This window comes from Lolium perenne, chromosome 5 (genome assembly GCF_019359855.2).
Source record: "Lolium perenne isolate Kyuss_39 chromosome 5, Kyuss_2.0, whole genome shotgun sequence".
NCBI lineage: Eukaryota > Viridiplantae > Streptophyta > Magnoliopsida > Poales > Poaceae > Lolium > Lolium perenne.
In genome coordinates, this window is record NC_067248.2 from 57,723,730 (window position 1) to 57,750,039 (window position 26,310).

Here is a 26,310-nt window from a genome sequence, read left to right on the forward strand (position 1 = left end):
ACCTGCGAGGGGGCCGATCTGACCTCTTGCTTCCGCCTTCAGATTCTCCCCGCCCTTCCTGGTGCTGGCTCCGGCTTCTGTGGCTGCCTTCGCCGTGGCGCTGGCTGCCCTGGTCGTTCCGGCTCCGGCGGGGTTCCGGGTCGCGCTCCTCATTCCGGCTCCTCCTTGGCTCGGGCTCATGATCATTATTCTGATTCCGGCGAGGTTCCGGCGTGCGCTCCCTGTTTCTGTTTCTTGAAGGCAGCACGTTGTCGCGGATAACAATGCCAGCATGCCCTTGGGGCCTGGTGTTTCCGGCTGGACTACGGCGGCGAGGGGGAAGCGGGTGACCATTAGGCGGAGGAGTGGGGTGGCGGTACTTGTCTCGTCCGGAGTACATTGCATCCTTTCCCCTTCTCGGATCCGATGGAGGTGTTTTTGATGGTACGGGGATCGAATTTGGGTGTTCTCTGGCTTGCCTTCTGCGCTCCGAAGATCCGGTACGCGATTCGTTATCTCGATGGCGATTGTCATGGGCGTCCTTCTGCGCAGTGGAGACGCAAAGCTCCGGGTTAGATTCTAACCTGCGCGAAGTGTCTGCCTTGCTCTGCTGTACCACTGCTGACGCGACGAGCTTGCGAACGTAGTCGATATCGATCTCCTCGTTCTTTTTCTTCAAGATCTCTGCAGCCTTCGTCATATTGTCCTTCGGGGTGGCAAGCGGTTGCTGCTCTGTTGGGGTTGCGAAGGTGATCCTGCGGGGAGTTACCAAATCACGCCGGACCCTTTCGACCTCGTGATGAGCTTCAACGATTTTGTCCTCCCAATGCTTTCGGAGTTCCTTGACCTTTGCCAGTCCTTCGTCCACTTCCTGCTCACGCTGGATGAAGCCTTCCACAAAAACTGCGGCATGCTGGCGTTCTTCAAGCATGGCGGCTGCAGTGTCCTTAAACTTTTTGGCTGTGGCCAGCAGCTCCAATCTTTTAGCTTCCAAAGCTTCTACGTCTTCGGGAGTGATAGGTTTGTTAAGAATATCCGAGCGATAAGCCGCATCCATGCCTGCTTGTGCGATCATATCTTCAGTTGACAGGAGTTCCTCTGAGGAAGAATCCCTGCGGGGCCGCTCCCGTGACATTGGGGATCCCCGACGAGATGGCTGGGGGTCAGATTGGGTGTCTGCTGTTTCTGATCCGTTTTCTCCCAGCGCAGCGACGGTCGCAAGGACCTGCTTTGGCTGGGCGGAATCAACTTCAGGCTGGGCACCGTATCCATATTCCTTCACCCTGCGATCGAACTCTTCAGTGTCCATGGATTGGGTATCTCCGGGAATTGGGCTTAAGTTTCCCAGAATCGACTCTTCCACCGGGGCTCCGCTTTCTCCGACAGCCTCCTGCTGATCCGGAGCAGCGTTTTCCGGCGCCTCAACCTGCACAGGACCAGCTCCGTCCTCTTGAGGGGCGGCTCCTGCGGTATGGGCTATGAAGTGTACGAAGTGACACCTTTGCTTCTCTAACACCTGGGAGACCCAGGCGGATCTGCATTGGTCTTCCACCGTTATTTCCTGCTTAGGGGCGGATTGGGTGGGTTTGAAATTTTTCAGATCTAAGGCGGAATCTTCCTTAGGAAGCTCCTGCGACTCAGATCGGAACTTCGCGACTCCGTCCTGCTCAGCGACGGTCGCGTCAGCGTTACTTACCAGTGGGTTTCCGTCGGAATCGACGGTTTCCCCGATGAAGATGTGGATGCCGCCGATTGGGACGATGGAGAGCTTGACGGGTTTGACCTAGCCGGAATCCGCACTCGTCCGGGGACGATCGGAAAATTCCGGCGTAGAGTACACGCCCACGCCGATCGAGTCGTCGTAGCTTCCCATGGCGGAGCCCTCCCGATTCCGGCCTCCGGACGCCTCGGCCCCACGGTGGGCGCCAACTGTCGTTGCCTAATCGACGGTACCTCGGAGGAGGGATCCTCACGAGGGGGAGAAGAAGTAGGGGCCATAGGGCGGAGTGCACACGGGACGGTGGTACGCGAGTTACCCAGCTTCGGAACACCTGCACGATGACAGGGCCTACTGCTGCTTGTCTGGAATTATCTGGGCGCTTTCGCGTTGTTACAATGAGTTGTGGTTGTGCCTCTAGGGCTCCCGGGATCCGGCTTATAAAGGCGCACGGATCTAGGGTTTACACGGAGAGTCCTAACCGGATTACAGATAGCCTAACTACGGTACAATATCTTGCCGTGCACGTCACGGATCCGCCTTCCTTACATGTCGTACTGGATCCGGGTCCCTACTGGGCCTCCATGGATCCGGGTTACTCCCAAGGTCGGTCGGATCCGGCTTCCTGTTCCTGGGCCGGACATCTTCCGTCAGGATCAACAACAACTGGGCCGCCCGATGGGCCACATGCCTCATCACCGTCTGTGGGCCACCCGGGCTTGCCGGATCTAGGCACTGTCGATGGTACACCCATGAAGTATACCCACAACAGATCCTCTCAACAAAATGAAGGAACCAGTCACTCATGTGTGCTCCAACAATCGCAGGCAGCCCCAAATACTCAGGCAAAGCTTGTGTGTCTATGTGCAAGGTTTCACATATTTCTACTCTTGCAATCACATTAGTATTTGGTGATAAAAAATACTTGACTTTGATACACTCACTAGTTGACCTGAATTTGCACAATACGTGTCAAAAACTTTTGTAAGGAAGTTGCGTTAGTCATATCCGCTTTCATGAGGATTAAGGAATCATCAGCAAATAGAATGTGTGATACTGACGACGCATTTATGCACACCCTTACCCCATCGATGCACCAACTTCTTCTTCAAACAACAACAGACTCGACAAACCTTTTGCTCATAAAAGGAATATAAGTAGGGAGAAAGGAGGTCCCCTGCCGGAGACCCCTCGTAGGCTCAAACATCTCAGTTTCCTCAGAATTAAATCTCACTTGATACCTAACTGAACTAACACAGACCATTATTAGAGAAATCCATCTCTCATCAAACCCCAGTTTTCTCATCATATTCATTGCAGTCTATGAATGGAATATTGGAACTAAAATTTTTGTAACGCTCTCCATGCCGGCACTAGCACCAGATCGAAAAAAAGTGTCCCCAACTGAGCAGCCGGCGAGCCATCCGACCTGGAGACAGCCGGTCCCACATGTCATCCGCTTTACACGCCACACATTTTCTCCACCATTGTCTGCTCTCCCAGCAACTGGGCCACCTCCCGTACCGACCCCACAAGTCATTGACTGTCTACAACCAAGCAACCGGTCAAGCTTTCCAGTCGAGAAATCTTCAGAAATTAATCCTCTCCTCCTTGCTTGCGCCGGCGTCTTATCTCCTCCCCCGCGCAGCCCTGGTGCGTTCTTCCCCTCCAATCCCCAAAATTCGCCTAATCCAGCCTTATCGCCAAATCATTCCCCAACTACTAGCATGCTGCCAGCGCGCGGCGAATCTGTAACCCCCCTAGCCGTCGCCGCACGCGGGAACGATCTTGTCCTGGCCGTAAAAATCCAGCCTTTACCGGAGCTTCCCCTGGTCGCTGTCTCCCGGGGATTTGCTTGATTTTGGTTTGGTCCTTGGAAGGAATTTGAGGAGGAGTTTGGGAGAGAGATTGAAGGAATTGCGCTTCCGTGGAAGGATTTTGCGGAGGAGTTCGGGAGAGTCTCCGTGCCGGATACGTACGGTGCACGGAGTCCGTCCAGGAAGGTGATTGCTTCTTCCGGTGGTCGCTATGGCGCCGGCGACGCACTTCACGCCTTCGCAGGCGCACGCCGCCTCCCACCACCCTCCGGCCGCTGCGGCGGCGGCGGCCGCCACGGCCACGGCGACCGCGCGGCTGCACGCGTCGGCGCCCGCGCCGGCCGCGGCGGCGGCGCTCTGCCCGCCCTTCCTCGCCGCGGGCTCCGCGGCGTGCCCGCCCGTCCAGAACCCGATATTCAGCGGCCCTGCCGCGCCGTGGGCGGTGCAGCCCCAGCGCGCCGCCTCGTCCGCGCTCGGCCCGGAGTTCCGCCGCGCGCGCTCCACCAAGAACATCTCCAAGCGCAACAACCGCGGCGGAGGTTCTCAGGACCGCGGCGGGCGCGCCTCCTCGGCAGCTGCCGGGCGCTGTGTTGACAAGCTGCTCCGCGTGGCCCCGGAGGACCGCCGGGCGCTCGGGGTGTCGCTGTCCTCTTTCCGTGGGGAGCTGGTTTCGCCCGATGATTACTGCCATGTCCTCCGGGAGCTCGGCGACAGGGACAAGTCCGCACCCCGTGCGCTTGAGGTGTTCCACGCCGCACTGCCCCTTGTTGGCAATGGCTCCGTCGATAAGGGCAAGCTTTTGACCGCCGCCATTGGTGCTCTCGGCAAGATGGGGCGGCCAGACCTTGCAAGAAGAGCTTTCGAAACCGGCATCGCAGGGGGTTATGGAAAAACGGTGTTTGCTTACTCAGCGCTCATCTCGGCATATGCGAGGAGCGGTCTTGCGAACGAGGCAATGGGCGTGCTCGAGTCGATGAAGGGTGCAGGATTGCGGCCTACCACCGTCACGTACAATGCGGTGATTGATGCGTGCGGTAAAGGGGGTGTTGACCTCAGGTTCACGCTCGGATATTTCCGCCAGATGCTACGGGATGGGCTCTGTCCAGACCGGAAGACGTTCAATTCACTCCTGTCTGCTTGCAGCCGCTCAGGGCATTTGGAGGATGCCCGTGCTGTCTTTGATGAAATGATCCATCTCGGCATTGGGCGTGACATTTACACGTACAACACGTTTGTTGATGCAATCTGCAAGTGTGGCAACATAGAGCTGGCTATGCAGGTTTTGTCAGATATGGAAGCGAAAAATGTCAAGCCAAATGTAGTTACATACAGTACATTGATTGATGGATACTCCAAGCTGGAGAAGTATGATGAGGCGCTCAAGCTGTATGAGAAGATGAAGTCTTTGGGAATGAAATTGGACCGAGTTTGCTACAACACTGTGCTGGCTATTTATGTGAAGACCGGAAAGTATGGAGAAATTGCTATTGTGTGTGACGAGATGGAGGACTTGGGGATTGAGAAAGATACTGTCACCTACAATTCTTTGATTAATGGATATGGAAAGCAGGGACGCTTGGATATCGTCTCTTTCCTCGTTCAAGATATGAGGAGACGGGGAGTAGCTCCTAGTGTACTCACATACTCAACTTTGATAGATATCTATTCAAAGGCAGGAATGCATGTCGATGCATTTAATGTCTACTTAGATTTTAAGGAATCTGGCCTGAAACCCGATGTTGTTCTGTTCAGCTCTTTCATCGACACATTGGCCAAGAATGGCTTGGTAGAGTGGGCATTATCTCTGCTTAATGATATGACTGAGATGGGTATCAAGCCAAATGTGGTCACGTACAACACAATAATTGATGCATATGGCAAGTCTAAGGTTCTGGCTGAGGAGGATCCCGAAGTTGGGGACATGGGAATTGTTGGGGTTTATAATGGCCAGATCATTAGAGCTGCTAATCCAGTTGCAAGAGGACGGTCTGCCATCGATGTCCGGATGAGGAGGTCACAGGAACTGTATTTCATTCTAGAATTGTTTCAGAAGATGGTCCAGCAGGGTGTAAGGCCAAATGTGGTTACATTTTCTGCCATCCTGAATGCTTGCAGGTACATCTTAATTTATTTTGTTGAAGTCTTTCAGTGCTAATTTCATTCTAGTTCTTAGTATTTTGTGACTATATGCTGCCTAGCCATTTTCTAACCAGAACAATGCAACTTCGCATAATAATTGAACGTTACAAAATTGGTGCTGCATTATACTGGAAATTAATTGTTTTTTTGCATATCAATTTGAATTTGCTAAATTCGACTTCGATTTGTACTTGCACAAGTTTAGCCTTCGCGTGACATGTTTTGGATAAATTCGACTTCGATTTGTACTTGCACAAGTTTAGCCTTCGCATTACATGTTTTGGGTAAATTTGAAGATTACTATCTATTTTATGACCTCTCACCTTTCTTTGGTTTTAGAAAAGACGGTAAGCTGAAGATGTAGTTATGACCTTGATCAAAATAGTAACGAATAACACATGAGAGCTAACACTCCAAATTTTACTGGGAAATCATGTTGCTATATAAATCTGAATAGCAGAGTACAGAATAAATCCTCAGTTTTCTGTGGCTCCAGAGAAGATTGTAAGCTGAAGATGTCGTTATGACCTTAAATAGAAATGGAATAATATGAGAGCTGACACCGCAAATTTATCCGTGAAATCATGTTGTCGTATAAATCTGAATCAGCATAGTAAACATTATATTTCGCTCCACCCTGCATATATATGTTGTCCAATTGTAACACTTCACTTTAATCTTCTTCTTTCAGTCGCTGTAATAACTTCGAAGATGCAGCCCTATTACTGGAACAACTTCGCCTTCTTGATAACTTTGTCTACGGTGTTGCGCATGGCCTACTTATGGGTCATCAAGAAATTTGGTCGCAAGCACAGTCGCTTTTTAGTCAGTTGGGGCGCATGGATTCATCAACATCTTCTGCTTTTTACAATGCTCTTACTGATGTGCTATGGCATTTTGGCCAGGTAGGAGCTACTCCCAGTGTTCATCTTGATTTAAGTATTGTATTGTATATTGTTAAAAGGTCAAATCCTTGAGTAATCCTCAGTAATCAAGCAATGCTTAGTGGTAATTTTATTCTAATTGACTTATTCGATTATAGAAGAAGAAATAGCATCATAATACTGCTCGAGTTATTTAATTTAGGTCTTATAAGGACATGGGGTGTTTATAACTTCCATTCTCTTGAGTTTCATAGACTGTCATTCAAAAGTTTCATTTTTTGAAATGGAATTCAAAAGTTTCATGTAAAACATTTTGGTGTAGCCCATTTACACTTATGATTTGTTGGAACTTCTTTTCCTGATTAGTGCTAGCCAAACTTCCTTGAACTGTTACTTGCTTGGATGGCTTGGTATTATACTCATTTGAGTGAGTTGTACCAAAACTTCTTCGTATGTAGGCTACCAAGCCTGTATATAAAATGTTCCTAGTTAACTCCATATATAGGGTTAATCCATCCTGACAATTGGCGTTCCTTACCATTTTCAGAGACAAGTAGTTAACTTTATATAATATAGGGTTAGTCCGTCCTGACATATGGATGTTCCTTACCATTTTCAGAGGCAAGGAGCTCAGCTAGTTGTGCTGGAAGGGGTAAATCGCCGTGTTTGGGAGAACACATGGAGTGAATTTTGCTTGGACCTGCACCTTATGTCGTGTGGAGCAGCTCAAGCAATGGTTCATGCATGGCTTCTGAATGTGCGCTCTATTGTCTTCGCAGGACGAGCTATGCCTGAGTTTCTAAGGTATCTGATGCCAAAACTTACTTATTGTGTTTGTAACATTTACAGTAGCCGGATGTGCAAATGTGTAGGATGTGAACTTTAAGTTTAGTTGATCTGAAGCCATGTCTGTTCTGTATATCTCTACAGCATACTGACAGGATGGGGAAAGCACAGCAAGATAGCAGGCGCAAGCACTCTCCGCTACGTCATCGAGGCATTGCTCAACTCGATCGGGGCACCGTTCCAGGTCGAGCGGTTCAACATTGGGAGGTTTGTGTCGCCCAGCGCTGTTGTGGCTGCCTGGCTGAAAGAGACCGGCACCATCAACATACTCCTCCTCAGCAATGAGCGTGTGCAGCATCAGGCCAGCCCGTCCAATCTGGTACCAAGGCTGCAAGCACTGCAGTTGTAGTAGCCCCTAGGGCACGGAATGGCGGGTATCGTCTTGTCTGTAAGCATTAAGCTCCTCCCCACCTCTCTCCAGTTTCTCTTCTGCCTCTCAGAAGATTGTAGTGTATTATAGGCTGAGCGAGTAGGGCCTTGTTTTGTTGTTAAATTTCGCAGAATCAGTCGGCAGTGTGCCTTTCAAGTTCCAACTCCTTACAATCAAGGGTGAAACAAACAAAGTTTATTCAGAATCCCCGCTGATCGACGCTCTGATTTCCTGGACCTCAAGGGCCCGCCGCTTCATCTGGGTATCACTACTCCTGAGCTGCTGATGCTCTTCTGCCATTTAGAGCAGTTCCATGATGCTGCTGATTAAGATGTCTTGAGTTCCTGTTTTGGAATCGTTTGATGAGAGCTGGGGCAAGTCAAGGGCCCATGGAAGATGATGCTGACGCCTCCACTTTGGCCTGTGATGCTGCTTTACAAGATGCCACCTGCTTTGTGCAAGATGCAAATGGCATCTCCCCATCCATGAATGGTGAACAAACAGCTTGTGGTGGCTGGCTGACGAGGCGCCGCGAAAAAGGCGTGGTGTAGAAGAAGGCAATGTGTACCCTGCTTATTCACTCAGTTTGTCATGGATCCTTTTCTGCACAACTGGAACCTGGAGAAGGGACACTATCAACCATTCAAAACGGGGTCAAATGTATATTCGTGATGCATGTGTACCGACTAGCGACCTATTTTCATTCCACTTAATTGTTGCTTCACTGTATTTGACTTTACTCACGCTCTATCACTTATATCAGGGTTGGCTTTATCATAATTTAGATCCTTTCCAGTCACTGAAATGCGACATCTTACACGAGGGCGGAGTCAAAGAAAAAGAGACGACAGCGACAATCTCACCAATGAAAAACAAAGAACCAATGGTTTAAGTTCAATTCTCATTGTCACATTGATTTTTCCGCTCCATCTTTTTCTTCTTTTCCCACAAAGAATGGCTGATAATTAGGTGCCGTTAGACATCAAATTCACAGGGACTGCAACTTGCAGAAAAGCCTCTCATGGGATGCACTGCGAGAAAAGGGAGGAATGATTGCGTGTGGGAGCACGGCCAGCAGAATAGATGGGTTGCTTCGGGCCCATGCAAAGCTGACGGTTATCCAGCAATTTGGGGGAGTTCTATTTTTTGTTTTGTTTTTTGGAGGATATGCTCCCCTAAGTGAGAGGAAAGGGAAGCCTCGACAAATTTGACAGCTGAAAGAGACTGGTCCAGCGGCAGATTCACCACGCCATTTGTGGACAGTTTCTACATGCGACTGTTACTGGTACTAGTACTGTTTGTGGATTATTATCAGGATAACAATGGATAGGGAAAAGTGCTATGTGGACTGTTGGGTTGGGTGTGCCTGTACATGATGGTTGACTACTTACTTTAACACTAATAACATGCTATAGTAAATACTACTAGATAGGGTAATTTTTTTGCACCGTAGGCAATAAAATTGTCACTTCCACAGCTAATATTATATTTTATAATACTCCAAAAGAAGACAGTAATACAAATTGAAATAGAACCAACATTTAAGGAGTACAATAAACTCAGACCGTGGGGAAGCCCCCACATTATACTCCTGATGATTATGTGAGAAGTGGAAAATAATGTTATAAGAAATAGGGTTGATAAGCAAAGTCAACAAAAATATACAGAGTTTCGGACCAATGCGATCAAAATTGGACTTTGACAATAAACCGATAATATTATGGAGAAAATGTCCAAGTATCAACAATTCCACGAAGATTCTAGCCTATTTCTTAGATATAAAGTAGACAAATTGTTTTCTCAAAAGAGAAAGATTCTGCTTAAAGACAAACCACAACTCAATCAACTTGTACAATTCTATTATAAATAAATAAATAGTTGACTTTCCATGTTTTTTCCTATTATTCCAAAGATATAGACACCTATTTTTCTCCAAGTATCATAATGTTTAGAAGTATACTACAATTGTCAACATCGGTATCAAAGTGTTTGACAAATAGTACATCGATAAGAATATATTAGACCAAACATTGCACATAAATGTCTCTAGTTTCATGGTACTTAAGCTAAGGAAAGTTCACTACAGTTATGAACATAAGCTCCAAGCATATTTATAGTTTTTATATGTCCAATACTATGCTTATCTGTTTATATTTTGTCTTGTTTTAGCATTAGTGACCCAAATTTCTTACAAGGCTAACCTTGACATGCTCCGGAAAACAAACTGATCCAGGGAGAGAAATAAATGAGATTAGGAGGGGAGAAGCCGCACGTCTTATTGTTATAGCGATGAGCCGTACAACCTAGATGTGTGGGTTCACAACATCTTGTGCCCAACATTGTAGCACTGAAGATTCATGATCGATATGAAGTTGAAGTCTGGAAACCATTCGAGCTCTTGACGAAGAGAGATCAACATGTGCATACAAACATTAACCTCAACAAATCAACCACCACAAAAAGGGAGCATCAAAGCTGAAAGAGTGCAGCACAAATACAAACACACAACAAAACACCAAACAGGCAGTTAGAAGCCAAACCCTAACCCAATTGTGGCAACACCAAGTAGGAAAGGCATTGATAAAGTGGACCAACAGGCTTGCCATTTTCCCTCTCTCCCTCTAACAAGATGACGACACAGGTTGGCATTGGCAGCAAGGTAGATGGATAGGGACAAGGACCCCTCTCCTTCCTGTGTGTGTGGATGGATGGGTGGATCATCACAACACACACTTACAAAAAAATGATATAAATAAAAAATCATACTAGATAAATAGATAAACATTTAGGGAAAATTCCAAGACCCCAAATAAAACTAAGACCGGAGCTATCAGCTTGCATAAGCCAGCAAGCAGGCTGTGTTTTTTATTGGCAAGCTGACCAATCACAGGAGGAGGACCCCTCAAGAACTCATCACCAAGTCACCAATTTCATTTCCCCATACAGAGGAGTAGCCTGTTTAATTATTTAATTCTCCCATTTGGGTGTGGGCTGTAGATAGATTCCGCCCCGGCTGCTACTTGTCCGAGCACAAGCCAAGAACTGCTCCCGAGAAAGGATCGCTATTGTTTCCTCTCGATTTGGTCTGCTTCTGTCTCTCAGCGAGCCTCAGCTGGATCTCTCTTTGGGGGAAGGAGGATTTATTTGGTGCGAGTTGTTGCTTGCTCCATTTGAGCTCGAATCTGCCTCGGGAGCTGCGAAAGCAGCGGCCTTTCGAGCTCCCAGGAGGTGAGGGAGGAGGAGGCGGCCTTGGAGCGGTCGGGAGGGCCGTGGTGGTGATGCTGCTGCTCTGATTCGCTTCGTGCCTCCATCGATGGAGTCCAGTGGGGAGGAGCTGCTGAAGAAGATCCGGAAGCTGGAGGTGGGCCAGGCGCAGCTCAAGCAGGAGATGTCCAAGTTCGCGCTGCCGCCCACCGGCAGCGGAGCAGAGCGGCGGCGCTCGCAGTCGGTCTCGCCCTCCCGCGGCGCGCAGCCGCATCCGGGGCCGGCGCCGGCGCCGGGGCCGCCTCCTTCGAGGCGGGCCTCTGGGGGGTTTGATGGAGGCCCGCGGGCGTGGGGCCGTGGCTCCGCGTCCTTCTCGCACTCGTCGCCGCTGCAGCGGGAAGGCCGTGCCGCGGCCGAAGGCGGCGCCACGGGCGCGGGGCTGGCGGAGAGGCAGTACCGCAGGGTGCTCCAGTCGCTGGGGCAGTCCGTCCACATTCTTGACCTCGATGGAAGGATCATATACTGGTGAGATTTCTAGCTCTTCAATGTCTGTTTGATTTGTTTCGATTGTGCTGCTTTTATTACGCTGCAATGAAGTGACCATGCATCCACTGGGAGTTGTGATCGAAATGTATCGGCTTAAGAAACATGTCAATAGCCAAGTTTTGTATCTGTTTGAAGCATACCAATCCTAGACGCGATGCGATGATGGAACTTACATCATAAAATAGCTGTCTAGTCTGTAGTTTTGCATGGACAGTTTCTTCTCTTCTTTATTTCTTACTATAAATGTTAATGCTTCCTTAACACCAAGACCTGTCATTTACTATGATGCAGGAACCGATCTGCAGAGAATCTCTATGGTTACCCTGCTTCAGAAGTGCTTGGTCAGGATGCCCTCATGCTGCTGGTTGATTCCCGTGACCTCAGTGTGGTAAATGATATGTTCCGCCGTATTTCCTTGGGTGAGAGTTGGACTGGTAAATTCCCAGTTAAGAACAAGGCAGGTGATAGAATTTTAGCTGTTGGCGCCAACACTCCTTTTTATGACGAGGATGGCAGTTTGGTGGGCATTATTTGCGTTTCAAGTGATTCACGTGCCTTGGAGGAGATACTCAGTGGACCTTCAACCTCTGCAAGGACCTGTTGTGATGGAAGTTGCAGTAACAACAGCCGGAAACCTAGTTTGTTGAACAAAAGTCCATTTGACTCACAGCTTCCCCTACAGTCTACTATAGCCTCCAAGATAACAAATTTGGTGAGTTCTGTTACTATTTTTAGCAAGAAGCAGAAATAAATCTTCTATTGAGTTGCAATGTAATATTGTTTCTCTAGTATGTATTCTAATTTCCTTGCTACTACATTCCTTTTTGATATTTGGAATTACACAGGCTACCAAGGTTTCAAATAAAGTTCGGTCTCGGGTCAAGATGGATGAGAATGGCATAGTACGGGAAGGTGGTAGTGGTGAGAGCCAGTGCTCTGATCGTGATAACAAGGAAGAGCCAACATCTAGTGGACCAGGTACACCAAGAGGAGATGCACCATGTGGTGCATTCTCTACTGAAGAGAACTCCCCTGGGAAATCAAACAAAATGAATAGCGATGAATCAGATGGGAAAATAGGTCTTCACAAGATCTTGAGTTCAAAAGCAGAGGCATTGTTGAACAAGAAAGGGATAACATGGCCTTGGAAAGGGCGGGAGAATGATGGACCTGATGGAAAGAATGAAGTAATCTGGCCATCTTTGCATGGTGAGCAAGAGAATGACCAGAGTAATCAGAAAAATTCTGACAGGCAAGGTGCTGAATTCAACCAACCTAATAAAAATGAAGCATCAGGTTCCTGGTCCTCCTTCAACAACAACAGCTCAAGTAGTGCAAGCAGCACTGGAAGTACTAATAGCAGCGCTCTTTACAAAGTAGACCATGAAGCAGACTGTCTGGATTATGAAATCCTATGGGAGGATCTTGTCATTGGAGAACAAGTAGGTCAAGGTAGTTGCTTCTACTTTTCTGAACTCTTATTTGTATAGCTCTTTGATCACTTGAATGCACCATTTCATAGTTCTAATTTTTTATCAGCAGGTTTAGTAATTGACTAATTGGTTATTGTCAGCACTGGCTTTATCTGCATTTCATTACTTCAGAATAGTTCTTTTCCCTCATATTCATCTTATAGTTGCACAACCTCCATTTTTCAAAATAGCTAGATAGTATCACAACTACAAATGTAGTGAGTTGTAGGTTGTAACCTGTTTTATCACAGTTCGGCCAAGCTTTGGTTCTAACTTTCTTCCAAGTGGGGCCATCTAGTTGAAGCTCCTAGTGAGACCCTAAAGCCTTTGGGTTTTGACATGGTTAGCTTAATTTCCTTTGAAATTCTTGACTGAATTTGATTTGATGTAACTTTTGGCCTACTTCAAACACATATGCTTCTCACTAGGACCTGAACACACCAATAAGACATGCTCCTGACTTCTCCTACCTTTCCTTGCATTTATGGCCCAAACTTCTCCAGTTCTAAATAGTCAGTGAGTTTAGCTTGGGTTGGATTCCAAAATGTCTAAAGTTATATCAACGAGTAATATTCTTTATTAGCCCTTTCATTTATGGCCCAAACTTCTCCAGTTCTAAATAGTCTGTGAGTTTAGTTACTATACTGGGTTGGATTTCAAAATGTCTAAAGTTATATCAACGAGTAATAGTCTTTATTAGTTCTTATTGACTGAGTACAATCATGGCAAAAAAACGTATAAGCACAATGTGGTGTACTGTTTTCTATTATGTCGAGCCATCTAATTGTGCTTCTCAATTTATAACTGTGCAGGCTCTTGTGGGACAGTATATCATGCTTTGTGGTATGGCTCGGTATGTTCGGTCCTTTCTTTATTGCATTTGTTACTTATCTCTGTTTACTTTTTGTTATAGTTTTATCATTGTGTGGCATGTTCTTGCAGGATGTTGGTGTGAAAGTTTTCTCCAGTCAGGAATATTCGGATGAAGTGATTCAGTCCTTTCGACAAGAGGTAGTTAATTCATGAAATATATAACAAGAATCTGCATCCCTCTAATCAGAAAAATGATTTTCAGTAATTTTTAGCCTTATTAGCATCAGAATTGTGATGCTTTAATGATTGTCTGGGCCTCTCAAAAGACACTTGAAGTTGGCGGAGAATTTGTGTTTTCAGCATGCCGACGAAATTGTCCATTGCCATTGTTACCATGCATGTCAATAAATATAAAAATATCATGCTTACAGATCTAGATCTTCACATGTGTTTTTAAAGTTAATTCTGGGAAAACATAAATAAAGTGTGCACTAACTTTAGATTTCATTACATCATTTTAAATTTTGTTTTTAAATGAATTGCAATCAATCTTATGTGAAGGTATCCCTTATGAAGAAGCTACGTCATCCTAATATACTGCTCTTCATGGGTGCGGTTACATCTCCACACCGCCTCTGTATTGTAACAGAGTACCTCCCACGGTATGTTCCCTACGTTTTACAACCCTAGATGAAGTACTTCCTCTGGTTGTTGCTCGCTGTTTCAAATGTACAGGAGAATGGGCAGAGCTGTTTGTGTAAATCCTGTTTTACCGCGTTGATTATACGAACACAGTTGATTATTCTGCAAAAAAACAGTTGATTATTCCACAAAAAACACAGTTGATTAAGGCATGACAAATGCCATCTCTGTACTGAAGTTGAGTTCAAAAGATGTCACGAGAGGGTGCCATTTTCTTCCCACTGGTTGATTGGTTCAGATGACAACAAAATTTTAAAATACACCCAAGAACACCACTCCATAATCATACAACCTAGGACCAGATGTACTGTAGTCTTCTAAGGAATACTAAAGAGTAAAACAACACCTTTCTTTAGATTTCACACACACATATATAAAAAAATGACTTAATTCTTATGGTTAGCATTGCGTTCTTACGGACCATTAATAACATTATTTTAATGCTAAGTAGAAAAAGAAAGTAGAATGTGTGTAACAATGTGGACTTAATCCTAGATAAAACAAAAGCTCACGGCCTTGGTTTAATTACACTGGTCGTTGTCCCTTTTTTCTCTTATTACATGCATACTTATGGGGTCATGCCGTTTAATAGGATGTTCAACTGTATGCAGATTGTATTATGTTTTTCCTACTTATGGGGTCATTGCCCCTGTTGCACGTATAGCCTTTGAAATCTGCTAATAAACCAGGAGAGATCTTGTTCTTTGCTACCATGTTAACACATCAAGATATGTGTTAATATGCTTCACTAGTACATAAAAGTTGGTTTTTGTTTCATTTTTTAGAACATAATATGGCTACTACCCAGATTTCATGATTTTTACCTACAGAAAAAAGTTTGGGTCTCGTTTTCATTCTTCATTGTTTCTCAAATGCAGAGGAAGTTTATTTCGCTTACTTCAAAGAAACACGACCAAGTTGGATTGGAGACGACGTGTTCACATGGCTTTAGATGTTGTAAGTGTATTTCTGTCTACTAGCATCATGGCATGAGGAAAGAATTTCTCAGAGATCACAGATTCCTTTTAGTCTTGAAACAAATGCAGTTAAGGATAGAAAAAAGCAGAGAATATTATTAGATTATTGTTTGTATAGACATTGATTCCCAGTCACTGTTAGGTTTTGAAAAAATATTTATATTTTTGCAGGCAAGGGGCATGAATTATCTTCACCACTATAGCCCACCTATCATTCATCGAGATTTAAAATCGTCAAATCTGTTGGTTGATAAGAACTGGACTGTCAAGGTAATGTTACAGTTTATTTAGTCTCCAAACTTTTCTCACATTTGTACTTGCTTCCTCTCATTTCATCTCGTCTAATCAGGTTGCAGATTTTGGTCTTTCACGTCTCAAGCGTGAAACGTATCTGACAACAAAAACAGGAAAAGGAACAGTAAGTACAAGCAAAATTTATTTGATTGCTTGATATACATGCATGGGTTCTAGGAATTAATGGGATTAGCATAAATAATTACTTTATTTTCCTAACTCTATTGATGATGCTTTCCTATGCAGCCGCAATGGATGGCTCCGGAGGTATTGCGTAATGAACCTTCAGACGAGAAGTAAGTATTGGACAATTTTAATGAACATAATTTTCTGTAGTCTCAGCTGCAATAGTACTAGATTGCTAATGATTTCAATGGTGCTACATACATAGGTCTGATGTGTATAGTTATGGGGTGATCTTATGGGAACTTGTTACTCAGAAGATACCCTGGGAAAATCTCAATTCGATGCAGGTATATTGCTTTTATCTAGCTTTGTCTGGTGATGGATCCAATGATTTTTGCCATACATTTGGTGACAGATTGCGAACTTCAGATGCTGTAAAACTTAAGAGTAATATTTATTTCAGCAGCTTCACAAAAGTAACAATTAAATTAGCGAGTAATTTATTCCTTTTAGGTTGGCTGCATTACATTTTTCAGTTTGGCACAGTAAGATGAGCAGGTGAAAAATATGTGGTGGTTATCATAGATGTGTTTGTTTGAATCCAGTTAGGATTTATTCTCATGGGATAGAGTCAGTGTACAGTTCGGTCTTTATTTTCCTTACAAATGAAGTTGGTCATCCCCTTTATAAGGAGCAGTAGCGTGTGTTAGGGATTCAGACTTTGATCTCTTAAGCTCCCTAATCCACCGCTACTTTTCCCCCATTTCGAAAAAAAAATCCACCGCTACTTCTCCTGCCCTCGTGACCTTCACTGACCACGGCGCCCAAGCGGGATTTATCGGGCTACAGGCACCTCCTGGGCATGGGATAACCTCGAGAAGCCAAAGGCTGTTCCATATCACTGGTCACGTAGAAATGCCAACTGGATTTATAAGAAGCCTACTGTTTTTCCTAGTCTAGCGATGCCTCAAGAATTGTGTGACATTTTCTTGTGATAGCAGCATAGGTGCTCACTTGTGCAGCATACAACTTTATTACGCTAATCATTTTCTAGATCACTTGTTTTTCTTTTAAGAGTTTTGGTAAGTCATGTACAATGTATATTAATTCCTGAAACTCTTTTCTTATGTAGGTCATTGGTGCAGTAGGTTTCATGAACCAAAGATTGGAGATTCCTACCGACACAGATCCTTTCTGGACATCACTCATCCTGAGTTGTTGGGAAACGTAAGTAAAATACTTAGACTTCAGACTTCAGAAACATCAAAATTGCACTGTATTCTGATACATCTTATGTTCTTACTACAACTGCCCTTGCTGCAAGCAGTGATCCACAAAGCCGCCCATCGTTCCAAGAGCTTCTAGAGAAGCTCCGGGAACTGCAAAGGAAGTACAACGTCCAGACACAGATGCAGCGAAACGCAACAGCTGCTGCGAAGAACAGCACCATCATCGAGGAATGAAGGTTCGGGCTTTTGCTAAGGCGAGTGAGCGTGTGAGTGAGGGAACGTCGGTGCAGCGACGTGTTAACTGAAGAACGATCCGTACCTAAGAAGGATCTGTACCTGGCACAAGCCTAATACTGGAACAGCTAATGCTGAAGATTGCAGAGGGAGGTGCTCTCTGAATTCCGGACACAGGCCTGAACTTCCTCGAACTGCAGCAAAGATTAGAGTAGTAAGTTGAGGCTCGCACTTTTGGGTTCACTGCTGCATGGTGGTGCGCCACTAACATCCTATCATTTTGGTCCAGTGATCTTGGTTGAATTTGTAACTTGAAGATGCTGCTGCTGCTGCTGCTGTGTAGATTGTTCTAGAGATGATCAAGTTGGGTCACCAGGAACCTTGTAAGGTTCATACTTGTTTAGTTGTTTTTCTCCTGCCTCCTCATAAGTCCATAACTAGAGAAATCAACCGTTGTTGCTCACAGTGCTGTTAAGCCATCAATTGAGTGGTGTTATTTTTTGGTTGTTTTAGTACTGACAATACAAGGATCGTCTATTTATGAGTTGCTTTTTTTTTCCATTTTAACTTTGATTGACTTCTTTTAACCTGCGTTTGTACTGTGTTTCTCAAAAAAAATAAAAAATCCAACCATTCTGTTTTTTTTTAAACGAGGCAAAACCATCCATTGGTTAACAGAAAACTGGGCTATAAATCCAACCATTCTCACTGCAACACCACTTTTTTTTTTTTTTTTTTTTTTGAAATTGTAGCTTTGTTTTGCTAACTGTACACTTGTACTGAGATTTTAGGCTAAACGATGTGCAATTTCATGTGTCTAGAATTTTAAAAAATCAAGTCAAAGCAGCTAGGAGTTACCAAGAGTCCAAGACTGTACACATAACACCATTTTTCCTGCTCCCCACTTATATTACCGTGCACGCTTCAGTGTTGATGGGCCTGACCTAGTGATTGCTGTCGAGGAGCTTGTTTTGGTTCTATGGAGCAAACAGCTTTAGATCAGATGCTTCATCCGTTTGTTGTGGTTTCGAGGGGTTCTCATGATCCCAATTTTCAAACCGGCTCAAAAATTGTATTTATAAGTTTAGAAAATTTTGATAAATCGTCACTTACATATAGCCTTCATAGTTAGCATGCCAAATTTCAAGAAAAAAAAACGTACTCATGTGGCTTCCACAAAAAAAAGAGAATATGTAACTTGCAAGGCGAATTTCCGGAACTTATTTAGTTTATCAAATACCTTTTCTTTTTCTACCCAACTTACACTTTCCAATTTAAGTTCGAAACCTGGCATGTACGCACCTGCATACATTTTCAACATGTAAACCTATTTTTAAAATTTTATTTACATTTTTTTCATTCTACTGTTAATGTTGGATCAATAGTACCCATGTTCTGAATATTCCGGCGACAGAGGTTCTCCTATCTCAATCTTTTGGGTCTCGATTCTTCTTCATTGGAAATACAACGAGGAATAGTAGTTTTTCCGAGATAAACCAAGTAGCAGTTATTTTGTTCATAATTCTTTTTTTTTTGAGCAAACGACCGAAGCTTCATTCAAATAATTGGAACGTTTACAGAAATTCCAAGATGACTCGGAGGAGCAAACCACACATGCCTACCACTATCTAAAGTAGTCGATGATCGCGCCAGTCGATGTGCTTCTCCATTTGCTTCGCGTCGTTCACGGCTAAATGTAGCCACAGAAAATTCTCGCCTCTTCTTTAGGATCTCCCTTCAAGCCCTTCGATGGCGTCTCAACGGCCCAGTCCAGCCCGGCCCATTTCGGCGGGCCATTTCAAACGCACGGTTCCCAAGACGAAGCCTGCCTCCAGCCTACTTCCACGCAAGGCCGCAACTGTCCGCCGCTGCACTCCACTCCACTCCACTCCACCTGTAGCTTCCAGAACTTTCCATCGCCTCCACCACCGCCAATGGGGAAGAAGGGGGCGAACTCGACGCCGGCGAAGGAGGAGACGGTGGAGGTGCCGACGATCCTCGACGTCGCCTCCGGGGAGGGGCGCGTGCTGACGATGGTCGAGGTGGACCCCGCCACCGAGAACCCTGCCATCCTCGACGCCATCAGGTACGTACTGAAAAACGCGGAATTGTTCGCGGAGTTCGTTAGAATGTAGCTCCGGGAACTGCGTATGAAGCACGCTGTCTTGACTCAGACGCAGCGTAACGCATCTGCTAGTGCAAAGGGTTGGATTTGCAAATTGTTAGAGAAAGGGGCGGTCGACACAAGCACTGGCTCATGTCACAGAAACTGAAATGTCGAATATTCGTAGGATCGTACTGAAAAATGTTGTGGATTTTTGTAAAATTGATGAATTGCCTTGGATTTTAGGTTCTCTGCTTGTTGGGTTGCAGACTTACTCAGATGTTGTCATAGGTTGAGTGTACTATTGCAAAAAGCAATTAGATATGGCCACAGAAAGGGGTGATTTATACTAGCACTGAATCCTGTGTCAAATAGAACTTAATGGTGTAATCTGTAGACGATTAATCATGTACTAAAGCGACAATTTGAAAACAAGTCGGTGATTGTGTTCTCGCAAAAAAAAATGTCGGTTATTGTGTACAGTTGGTGAACTGCACTCCTTTTTTTTATTGATGAGACATTTAAGCATTTTGTTTGATAGGGGGTCTTCGGGTATCGCCTTTTCATGTTGAACCAATACACTCACTTGTTGTTATTGAAATATGCTTGGTGCACTCAATTGCTACTTATTATTTTGACCTGCCACGCGCATCGCATAGGCATTCTATGCTCGTCTTAGGGCCTCAGAGCAATGCTGATATTCTGGGTTTTATGCGGCTGTATATTCATGGGCCTAGTCAACATGAACCTATTCTGGTTTTTCATTCTGGAGTGTACTTTCTGCCTTTTGTAGCCGTGGATCACGAATTTTGGCTCTTTCATGGTGATATTATGCTGGTTGTTGCACGTTAGTGTTCCTCTTAGGAAAAACTCAAATGATCATAGGCCTTTTCTTACACATGCAAACTATCCACATGTACACTATCCTTTTTTACATATCTCATTATTGCTTATTAAATTTTTTGTTTCATTAATTATCGCTGTGATCTAAGGTGTTTCAAGATGATCCCTATCCTTTGCTTCACATTCAGTGTATGCCATTATTTATTTGTGCTGCTGTGTTGACTTGTGATTTCTCAGGAAGAAGAACAGTGCTGCTCTTACCTCCATCCTTGATCCCCGTCATGATCCATCCGCCAAGGACAGTTCAAATGTAGCTGATACTGTTTGGTATCTCGGCATAAATGGCTGCCACGTTACTGGCAATCTGAACCTGCTGACGGACCTCATGCCTGTGTATGACCGTTGGGTCAAATCCCTCTTTGGGACAGGGCCGCCCATGCAAGTCTGTGCTCGGGGATCTGTGAACTGCAATGGGATCAAGCTTGATGATGTATGGTATGTTCCTGGGGTCACGTCGAATGTGGTGGCGGTTGCTCATTTAAGCGATCAAGAACTTAAAATTAGTATGGGAGGAGGTGCCTGTTCTATTGAGCGCCCTGATGGCACGGTAGTTGGCAAAGGTCGTCGTAAGGACCGCCTGTATGAGCTCGACTTTCTCGACATCACTAGGTACAATAATTACTCGCCTCATGATTTATTGTTTTTCTATGTTTTTCTGTATGCTAAGTTATCATGGTTGTGGTAAATTGATTTAGATGTGCAAAGTTTTCTCCATGAATGTGTAATTTGCATGTATGGAAGAATAGCACGAAGGCAGTACACAGTTTATTGAGCTCTTCTTATGGTACTCCTTGCCTCATAGGGTGCATTCTAAGGCACACCTTCTTGTGAAGTATTGTTCATGCTCATCTTATCAATTGTTAGGCAAAGCAAATGTTAAAAAAAAAGTGTTAGGCAAAGCACCAGAGGCTCACCATGATACCTGATTACGTTTTTACAACTGATTCTGCATAAAATTACAAATAATGGCACTCGGGACGGCTAAATGGAATTACAACAAACTGTATATTTGTCTTGTCATTCGTGTAATGGTCAGTAGAATAGACAATCAGATGAATGATTTCTTCATATACCATGTGCACCATGTATGATGTGATGACCAGCACGTATGATGCGCAACAATTCAGAACTAAAATTTGGAACATAAATGTAAAAGAAATTTGCATTTTATTACGTTTCCTGTATACCTTTGTAGTAGTACATCCATATTAACCAGTTTGGGTATTGGTAACCTTTTTCCTCCCTACTGGAGGTAAGGGTAATATGATCCTTCAGATAGTGCAGAATTAGAGGTGCATATTAAAGTGGTTATACCCTAATATCCTTCAGATGGTTATTTTCCAGTTGTCGGTTTGTAGCTTTGCTAGGTTGGAGCTTATTGTTCACGGTATGATTTAGTTACTCTGCATGCAATGCTAGTTACAAAACAGTCATGCTACTCTGATGGTTACCTATGAATAGTCATTGCATTTGGTTTCTATCAACTTGTCACCAGTAGTTTTTATGTGTGTACGGAGAATAGTGCTGGAGTAACATTTTCTCTTGTGTGATCAGTGCAACTCCCTGGTACATCGTCTCAAATGCTGCTGAACACATGACTGGCAACCTGCACCTCCTGACAAACTTCACCGCCACACGCCCAGGACGCCCAGTCCGGACACACACGGGCGAGATGCTGCAGGTGTGCGGCAAGGGTTCCCTGAGCTCCACCCAGCTCGCTGTCCCTGGCGTCAGCTACGTCCCAGGTCTTACTGAGAACATCATCTCGGTGACCCAGCTCACCGACAGTGGCTTCAGCGTCGCATTCAGTCCCCATGGCTGCACTGTCACGAGGAACCGAAGCGGGGCGAAGGTCGGCTACGCGTACCATGCGGGCAGCCAGCTGTACCGGCTCGACTACCTCAGGGACGCTAGCAGCAAATAACCTGTGAACCGAAAGTTGTGAGCGTAACCAGCCATATGAGTTGCTAAGATGAAGAGGGAGTTTAGCCGTTCAGTGTCCTTTTGGCTGCAAACAAGTTCTCAGCTGGTCTTTTGTATGAAAAAACTTCTAGGTGTTTCAGTTAGGATGCTGATGCTACTACTTATATGTCTGTATGTGCTAGGTATTGGGAGACAATGAGACGTTACCACGCACCAGTTACTCATGGTTGGGTTGCTGCATTTACCGTGGATGTAGTTAATATGTATGGTTTTGTCTCAGTGATATGGATACTTTTCATTTTGAGTTGATAATTTTCCAATTCCAACTCTAGTGAAATCCGATTACAAATAGTAAAAAATTCATGATGGAAACATTAATTCTCATATTGCGGGCTCAGCTCTCAGAACCAAAGAAGGTGCTATCACAATGAAAAATCCCAATGGTTCCTAGAAAAGAAATCTATGTTATGAGAACCAACCTGAGGTTGGGTGGTTAGGAGGATGGTTGTATCTCCAGCCCACCAGAGTTCAAACCTCGGGTTTGACATCTGTGTGTCTCATAAAGGCGGAATATTCATTCAGTGGGAGGCGACGTTCCTGTCGACAGCGAGGCGCCTGTGGTGACTTCGTCAATTTCAAGATCCAATTTGCCGGCTCAGTCTTCCGGAGGCGCTCATAGGGGTAGGGTGTGCGTGTGTGCGTTCATAGGGGTGAGTGTATACGCGTGTATGTGAGCTCTTGCGTTTGTACTGTGTTTCTCAAAAAAAAAAATCTATGTTATATGTCTCTTTTCTTTTCATTGCATTGATTCGATATTTTTGTTGACGAGTCCACAATTTGTTGACAAGCTTTTTGAGTGTTGCATGTGCCTTTATTGTTGTTTCGTACATCTGGTAATTTAGTTGGGATATTTGCGCACATATATTGCACAAGTTAGTTGTCGTTGTTGAAGACATTTAGTGATTTTGTTGCAGTTATTTTAGCCAATCAACATGCACTTTCCATCGTGCCAATTTTTTGCTTCCGCTGAAGGCAATAAACCTTTAAGTGGTACTAACGGACATATATTCGGACTATTTTGATAGCTTCTCTCTTTCTTTCTTTCTTTCTTTCTTTCAAAAAGGGAGTTAGACACAACAACTTGTATTACCAGCGGTCAAATGTCATAATATATAGCACATCTAACTTGTGTTATAATAATACAAATGTAGAGAGACATAGACCAATAGTAATACAGTACTACTCCAAAATAAAGGGGATTATTTTTCAGCTGACGCTATATACATGCCTAAGCATCTTCTTAATCTCAGAACTCATAGCTGGTCTCATGGATCTGACACCTATTTATTTATATCCCTAATGGATCTGTCACCTCTTGCTTCGTCATCACTTGGTACTTGAGGCCTGTTTTATCGTCAGCAGCATCGATGGAAATGGTCGAGCCTCGACAGGCTTCTCCATTGACCAGCATGTCCGCAAGAACTGTCGTCACATTTTTCTTCATCCATCTTTTAATTGGCCTTGCGCCATGCACCTGCAAGAGCCCATTGATACATCGTTACCATGATATACAAGCAACTACACAACTAAGTATTTGGTTTGTTCAAATAACGTATACTTACATCATTATGTGACTTTGAGCAAATGATGTCCAAGGCGGCGTCACTTGCAAACAGGGAGACGCCCTTGTCAGCTACCGTGGCAATGACACCCTTCATCTGGATTCTCACGATCTCCCTCAGTTCGTCATGTGAAAGCGGCTCAAACATCACAATTTCACTTAGCTTGTTGATAAGTTCATGCTTGAAGCATTCCTCAACCTGCATGAACATGCATAAATGACAATCGGTAGATGCACATTGATTACTTTACCATTGGTAGTTTGGGAGTTTTCACATACCTTTTTCATGACAAGATCTCGTGTAGTTTTCATGTTTTCTCCGGCTATTCTAGTCGTTAGGTTCTCTGCTCCAAGATTTGAGGTCATAATGATGATAGTATTCTTGAAGTCTACGGTCCGTCCTTTGCCATCAGTCAACATACCATCCCCGAGGATTTGAATGAGAATCTTAACTATTGAGGGGTTTGCCTTATCCACCTCGTCAAAAAGAATAACGCTGAATGGTTGGCTCCTGACTTTCTCGGTGAGTTCTCCTTCTTCATAGCTATGGAAATTCAAATAAGTAGAAGTGTGAGACATGCAGGGCCCTGGAGACATGCATGATAATGAAGTGTCGTAAAGGAGTAGGAGTGCAAAAGGTGTGAAAGTCAAACCTTCGAGGTCCTCCTAAGAGACGCAACACGGATCCACTGTCAGCATATTCAGACATGTCAAAGCGAATCAACGCCTTCTCGTTGTCAAATAGCTTCTCGGCAAGTGATTTAGCGAGCTCTGTCTTTCCAACGCCTGCCGGACCCAAAAAGAGGAAAGAGCCAACTGGTTGGCCAGATTGACCAAAGCCGGCCCTAGAACGTAGCACTTCCTGTGCAACTAAATTGACTGCTTTGTTCTGACCAACAACTCGCTCATGCAACTTCTGTGCCAGGTTGATCAGCTTCTCCCCCTCTTGATCAAATGTGGTGATAGGAATTTTGGTCCATCGGCTCACAGCCTTGATCAGAAACATGGGAGCATGACATGAATATCACATGGGAGTACTACTTACACAGATATGATTAGGGAGGTTAATTTACCTGTGCGACATGTCCTGGACCAACAGTAAGAACCTCCTTGGGTTCACTTATTGTGCTACCTTGAATGTTTTCAACTTGTTTTTGTTTACGCAGCTTCACCGCAGTGCATGCCTCGTCCATCAGATCGATTGCTTTGTCAGGAAACTGGCGACCTGACATGAACAAGAATCCATCAACATGCACGAGACTAGTAAATTGAACTAACTCTTTGATTGATGACTTGAGGAACATATATACGTACCTGTAATGTAACGGTCAGCGAGGCGTGCAGCGGCTACTAGAGCATCATCGTCGATTGTCAAGCCATGGTGCTTCTGGTACCGCTTCTTGAGCCCCCGCAGGATGGCAATGGTGGCTTCCACGCTGGGCTCGTCGACGTCAACCTTTTGGAACCGGCGCTCGAGCGCGGAATCTTTCTCGATGTGCTTGCGGTACTCCTTGGAGGTGGTGGCGCCTACGCAGCGGATGCGGCCACGGGCCAAGGCCGGCTTGAGGATGTTGGCGGCGTCGCCGGTGCCCCCACGGTCTCCGGCGCCGACGATCATGTGCATCTCGTCTATGAATAGTATGAGCTTCCCGTCGGAGTCCTCCGCCTGCGCGATGGCGTCCTTGAGGCGCTGCTCGAACATGCCGCGCCACCGGGTGCCCGCGACCATGGCCCCGACGTCGAGCTCGGCGACGCGCGCCCCCGCCAGCGCGTCCGGGACGTCCCCGGCGGCGATGCGCAGGGCGAGGCCCTCGGCGACGGCCGTCTTGCCGACGCCCGCGGCCCCGACGAGCGCGGCGCAGTTCTTGGTCCGGCGGCAGAGGATGCAGATGACGCGGTCGATCTCGTCGTCGCGGCCGATGACCGGGTCGAGCTTGCCGGCGTCCAGGGTCTTGAGGAGGGCCGGCCTGGAGACAAGAGGCTTCAGCTCTTGCTTGTATAGCCTCCACGCTGCCATTGACAAAACAGCGGCCGATATTCCGAGCAGGGTTATGTGCGCCGTGTCTTTCGATAACCCAACGTGCTGCAGGAGCCGCGACATATTCGAGGAAGAAGACGACCGCGACGATTTGCAGGAAGATTTTCCGTGGAGATCGCTTTCGCGGTACGGTGCGCCCGATAGTATGTTGCACCGTATGTATGTGCACCCGACGAACCTCGCTCCGAAACCGGCCTGGGTTCTATTTTTTTCGCGATCAAACGGAGCTTCATTGATTAAGTAATGGGATTACAATCCTTCGATAGGACATTCTCTAAGAAGGGTGGCTTATAATTAATCCACAAACATCTTCTCCTATTACTACTAGCACTCTTGACACAGAGATGAGCTGCCTCATTTGCTAGTCTGCCA

The 26,310-nt window shown here is 45.4% G+C and overlaps 4 protein-coding genes across 5 annotated transcripts; 3 read left to right on the forward strand and 1 right to left on the reverse strand.

Moving 5' to 3' along the window:
- Nucleotides 1-3,628: 3,628 nt before the first annotated feature.
- On the forward strand, nt 3,629-8,532 carry LOC127299236 (uncharacterized). 2 transcript variants are annotated; one of them, XM_051329177.2, is made up of 5 exons: nt 3,629-5,628; nt 6,344-6,557; nt 7,156-7,340; nt 7,467-7,770; nt 7,884-8,532. In XM_051329177.2, exons 1-4 carry the CDS (start codon nt 3,725-3,727, stop codon nt 7,729-7,731), a joined length of 2,568 nt encoding a protein of 855 aa, XP_051185137.1. In that variant the 5' UTR covers nt 3,629-3,724; the 3' UTR covers nt 7,732-7,770; nt 7,884-8,532. The 2 variants fall into 2 exon arrangements, with proteins under 2 accessions (XP_051185137.1, XP_051185136.1); XM_051329176.2 differs by having other exon boundaries at nt 7,467-8,481.
- Nucleotides 8,533-10,583: 2,051 nt separating this feature from the next.
- Nucleotides 10,584-17,861, forward strand: LOC127299237 (uncharacterized). The gene is made up of 13 exons (XM_051329178.2): nt 10,584-11,481; nt 11,794-12,214; nt 12,348-12,954; nt 13,787-13,827; nt 13,917-13,985; nt 14,349-14,449; nt 15,368-15,446; nt 15,638-15,736; nt 15,816-15,884; nt 16,007-16,056; nt 16,152-16,233; nt 17,019-17,113; nt 17,214-17,861. The coding sequence occupies exons 1-13, from the start codon at nt 11,066-11,068 to the stop codon at nt 17,347-17,349; spliced, it is 2,265 nt and encodes a 754-aa protein (XP_051185138.1). The 5' UTR covers nt 10,584-11,065; the 3' UTR covers nt 17,350-17,861.
- A 1,416-nt stretch (nt 17,862-19,277) lies between these two features.
- Nucleotides 19,278-22,415, forward strand: LOC127299239 (uncharacterized). Its single transcript, XM_051329179.2, has 3 exons — nt 19,278-19,435; nt 20,534-20,965; nt 21,911-22,415. Exons 1-3 carry the CDS (start codon nt 19,284-19,286, stop codon nt 22,278-22,280), a joined length of 954 nt encoding a protein of 317 aa, XP_051185139.1. The 5' UTR covers nt 19,278-19,283; the 3' UTR covers nt 22,281-22,415.
- A 1,167-nt stretch (nt 22,416-23,582) lies between these two features.
- Nucleotides 23,583-25,927, reverse strand: LOC127303350 (chaperone protein ClpB1-like). Its single transcript, XM_071820582.1, has 7 exons — nt 25,639-25,927; nt 25,215-25,590; nt 24,974-25,125; nt 24,554-24,891; nt 24,180-24,444; nt 23,902-24,099; nt 23,583-23,813 (listed from the first exon to the last, which is right to left on the reverse strand). The coding sequence occupies exons 1-7, from the start codon at nt 25,915-25,917 to the stop codon at nt 23,628-23,630; spliced, it is 1,794 nt and encodes a 597-aa protein (XP_071676683.1). The 5' UTR covers nt 25,918-25,927; the 3' UTR covers nt 23,583-23,627.
- Nucleotides 25,928-26,310: the final 383 nt, after the last annotated feature.

Excerpts from the sequence above, each read along its gene's own strand:
- LOC127299239 (XM_051329179.2), top strand. The coding sequence starts at position 19,284 with ATGGGGAAGAAGGGGGCGAACTCGACGCCGGCGAAGGAGGAGACGGTG. Across the intron at positions 19,436-20,533 it reads GCCATCCTCGACGCCATCAG|GAAGAAGAACAGTGCTGCTC; the intron begins GTACGTACTGAA and ends GTGATTTCTCAG. Across the intron at positions 20,966-21,910 it reads GACTTTCTCGACATCACTAG|TGCAACTCCCTGGTACATCG; the intron begins GTACAATAATTA and ends TTGTGTGATCAG.
- LOC127299237 (XM_051329178.2), top strand. The coding sequence starts at position 11,066 with ATGGAGTCCAGTGGGGAGGAGCTGCTGAAGAAGATCCGGAAGCTGGAG. Across the intron at positions 12,215-12,347 it reads CCTCCAAGATAACAAATTTG|GCTACCAAGGTTTCAAATAA; the intron begins GTGAGTTCTGTT and ends GGAATTACACAG. Across the intron at positions 14,450-15,367 it reads GTAACAGAGTACCTCCCACG|AGGAAGTTTATTTCGCTTAC; the intron begins GTATGTTCCCTA and ends TCTCAAATGCAG.
- LOC127303350 (XM_071820582.1), bottom strand. The coding sequence starts at position 25,917 with ATGGCAGCGTGGAGGCTATACAAGCAAGAGCTGAAGCCTCTTGTCTCC. Across the intron at positions 25,126-25,214 it reads CGCTGACCGTTACATTACAG|GTCGCCAGTTTCCTGACAAA; the intron begins GTACGTATATAT and ends TGTTCATGTCAG. Across the intron at positions 24,892-24,973 it reads GTCCAGGACATGTCGCACAG|GCTGTGAGCCGATGGACCAA; the intron begins GTAAATTAACCT and ends TTTCTGATCAAG.
- LOC127299236 (XM_051329177.2), top strand. The coding sequence starts at position 3,725 with ATGGCGCCGGCGACGCACTTCACGCCTTCGCAGGCGCACGCCGCCTCC. Across the intron at positions 5,629-6,343 it reads GCCATCCTGAATGCTTGCAG|TCGCTGTAATAACTTCGAAG; the intron begins GTACATCTTAAT and ends TTCTTCTTTCAG. Across the intron at positions 6,558-7,155 it reads TGCTATGGCATTTTGGCCAG|AGGCAAGGAGCTCAGCTAGT; the intron begins GTAGGAGCTACT and ends TACCATTTTCAG.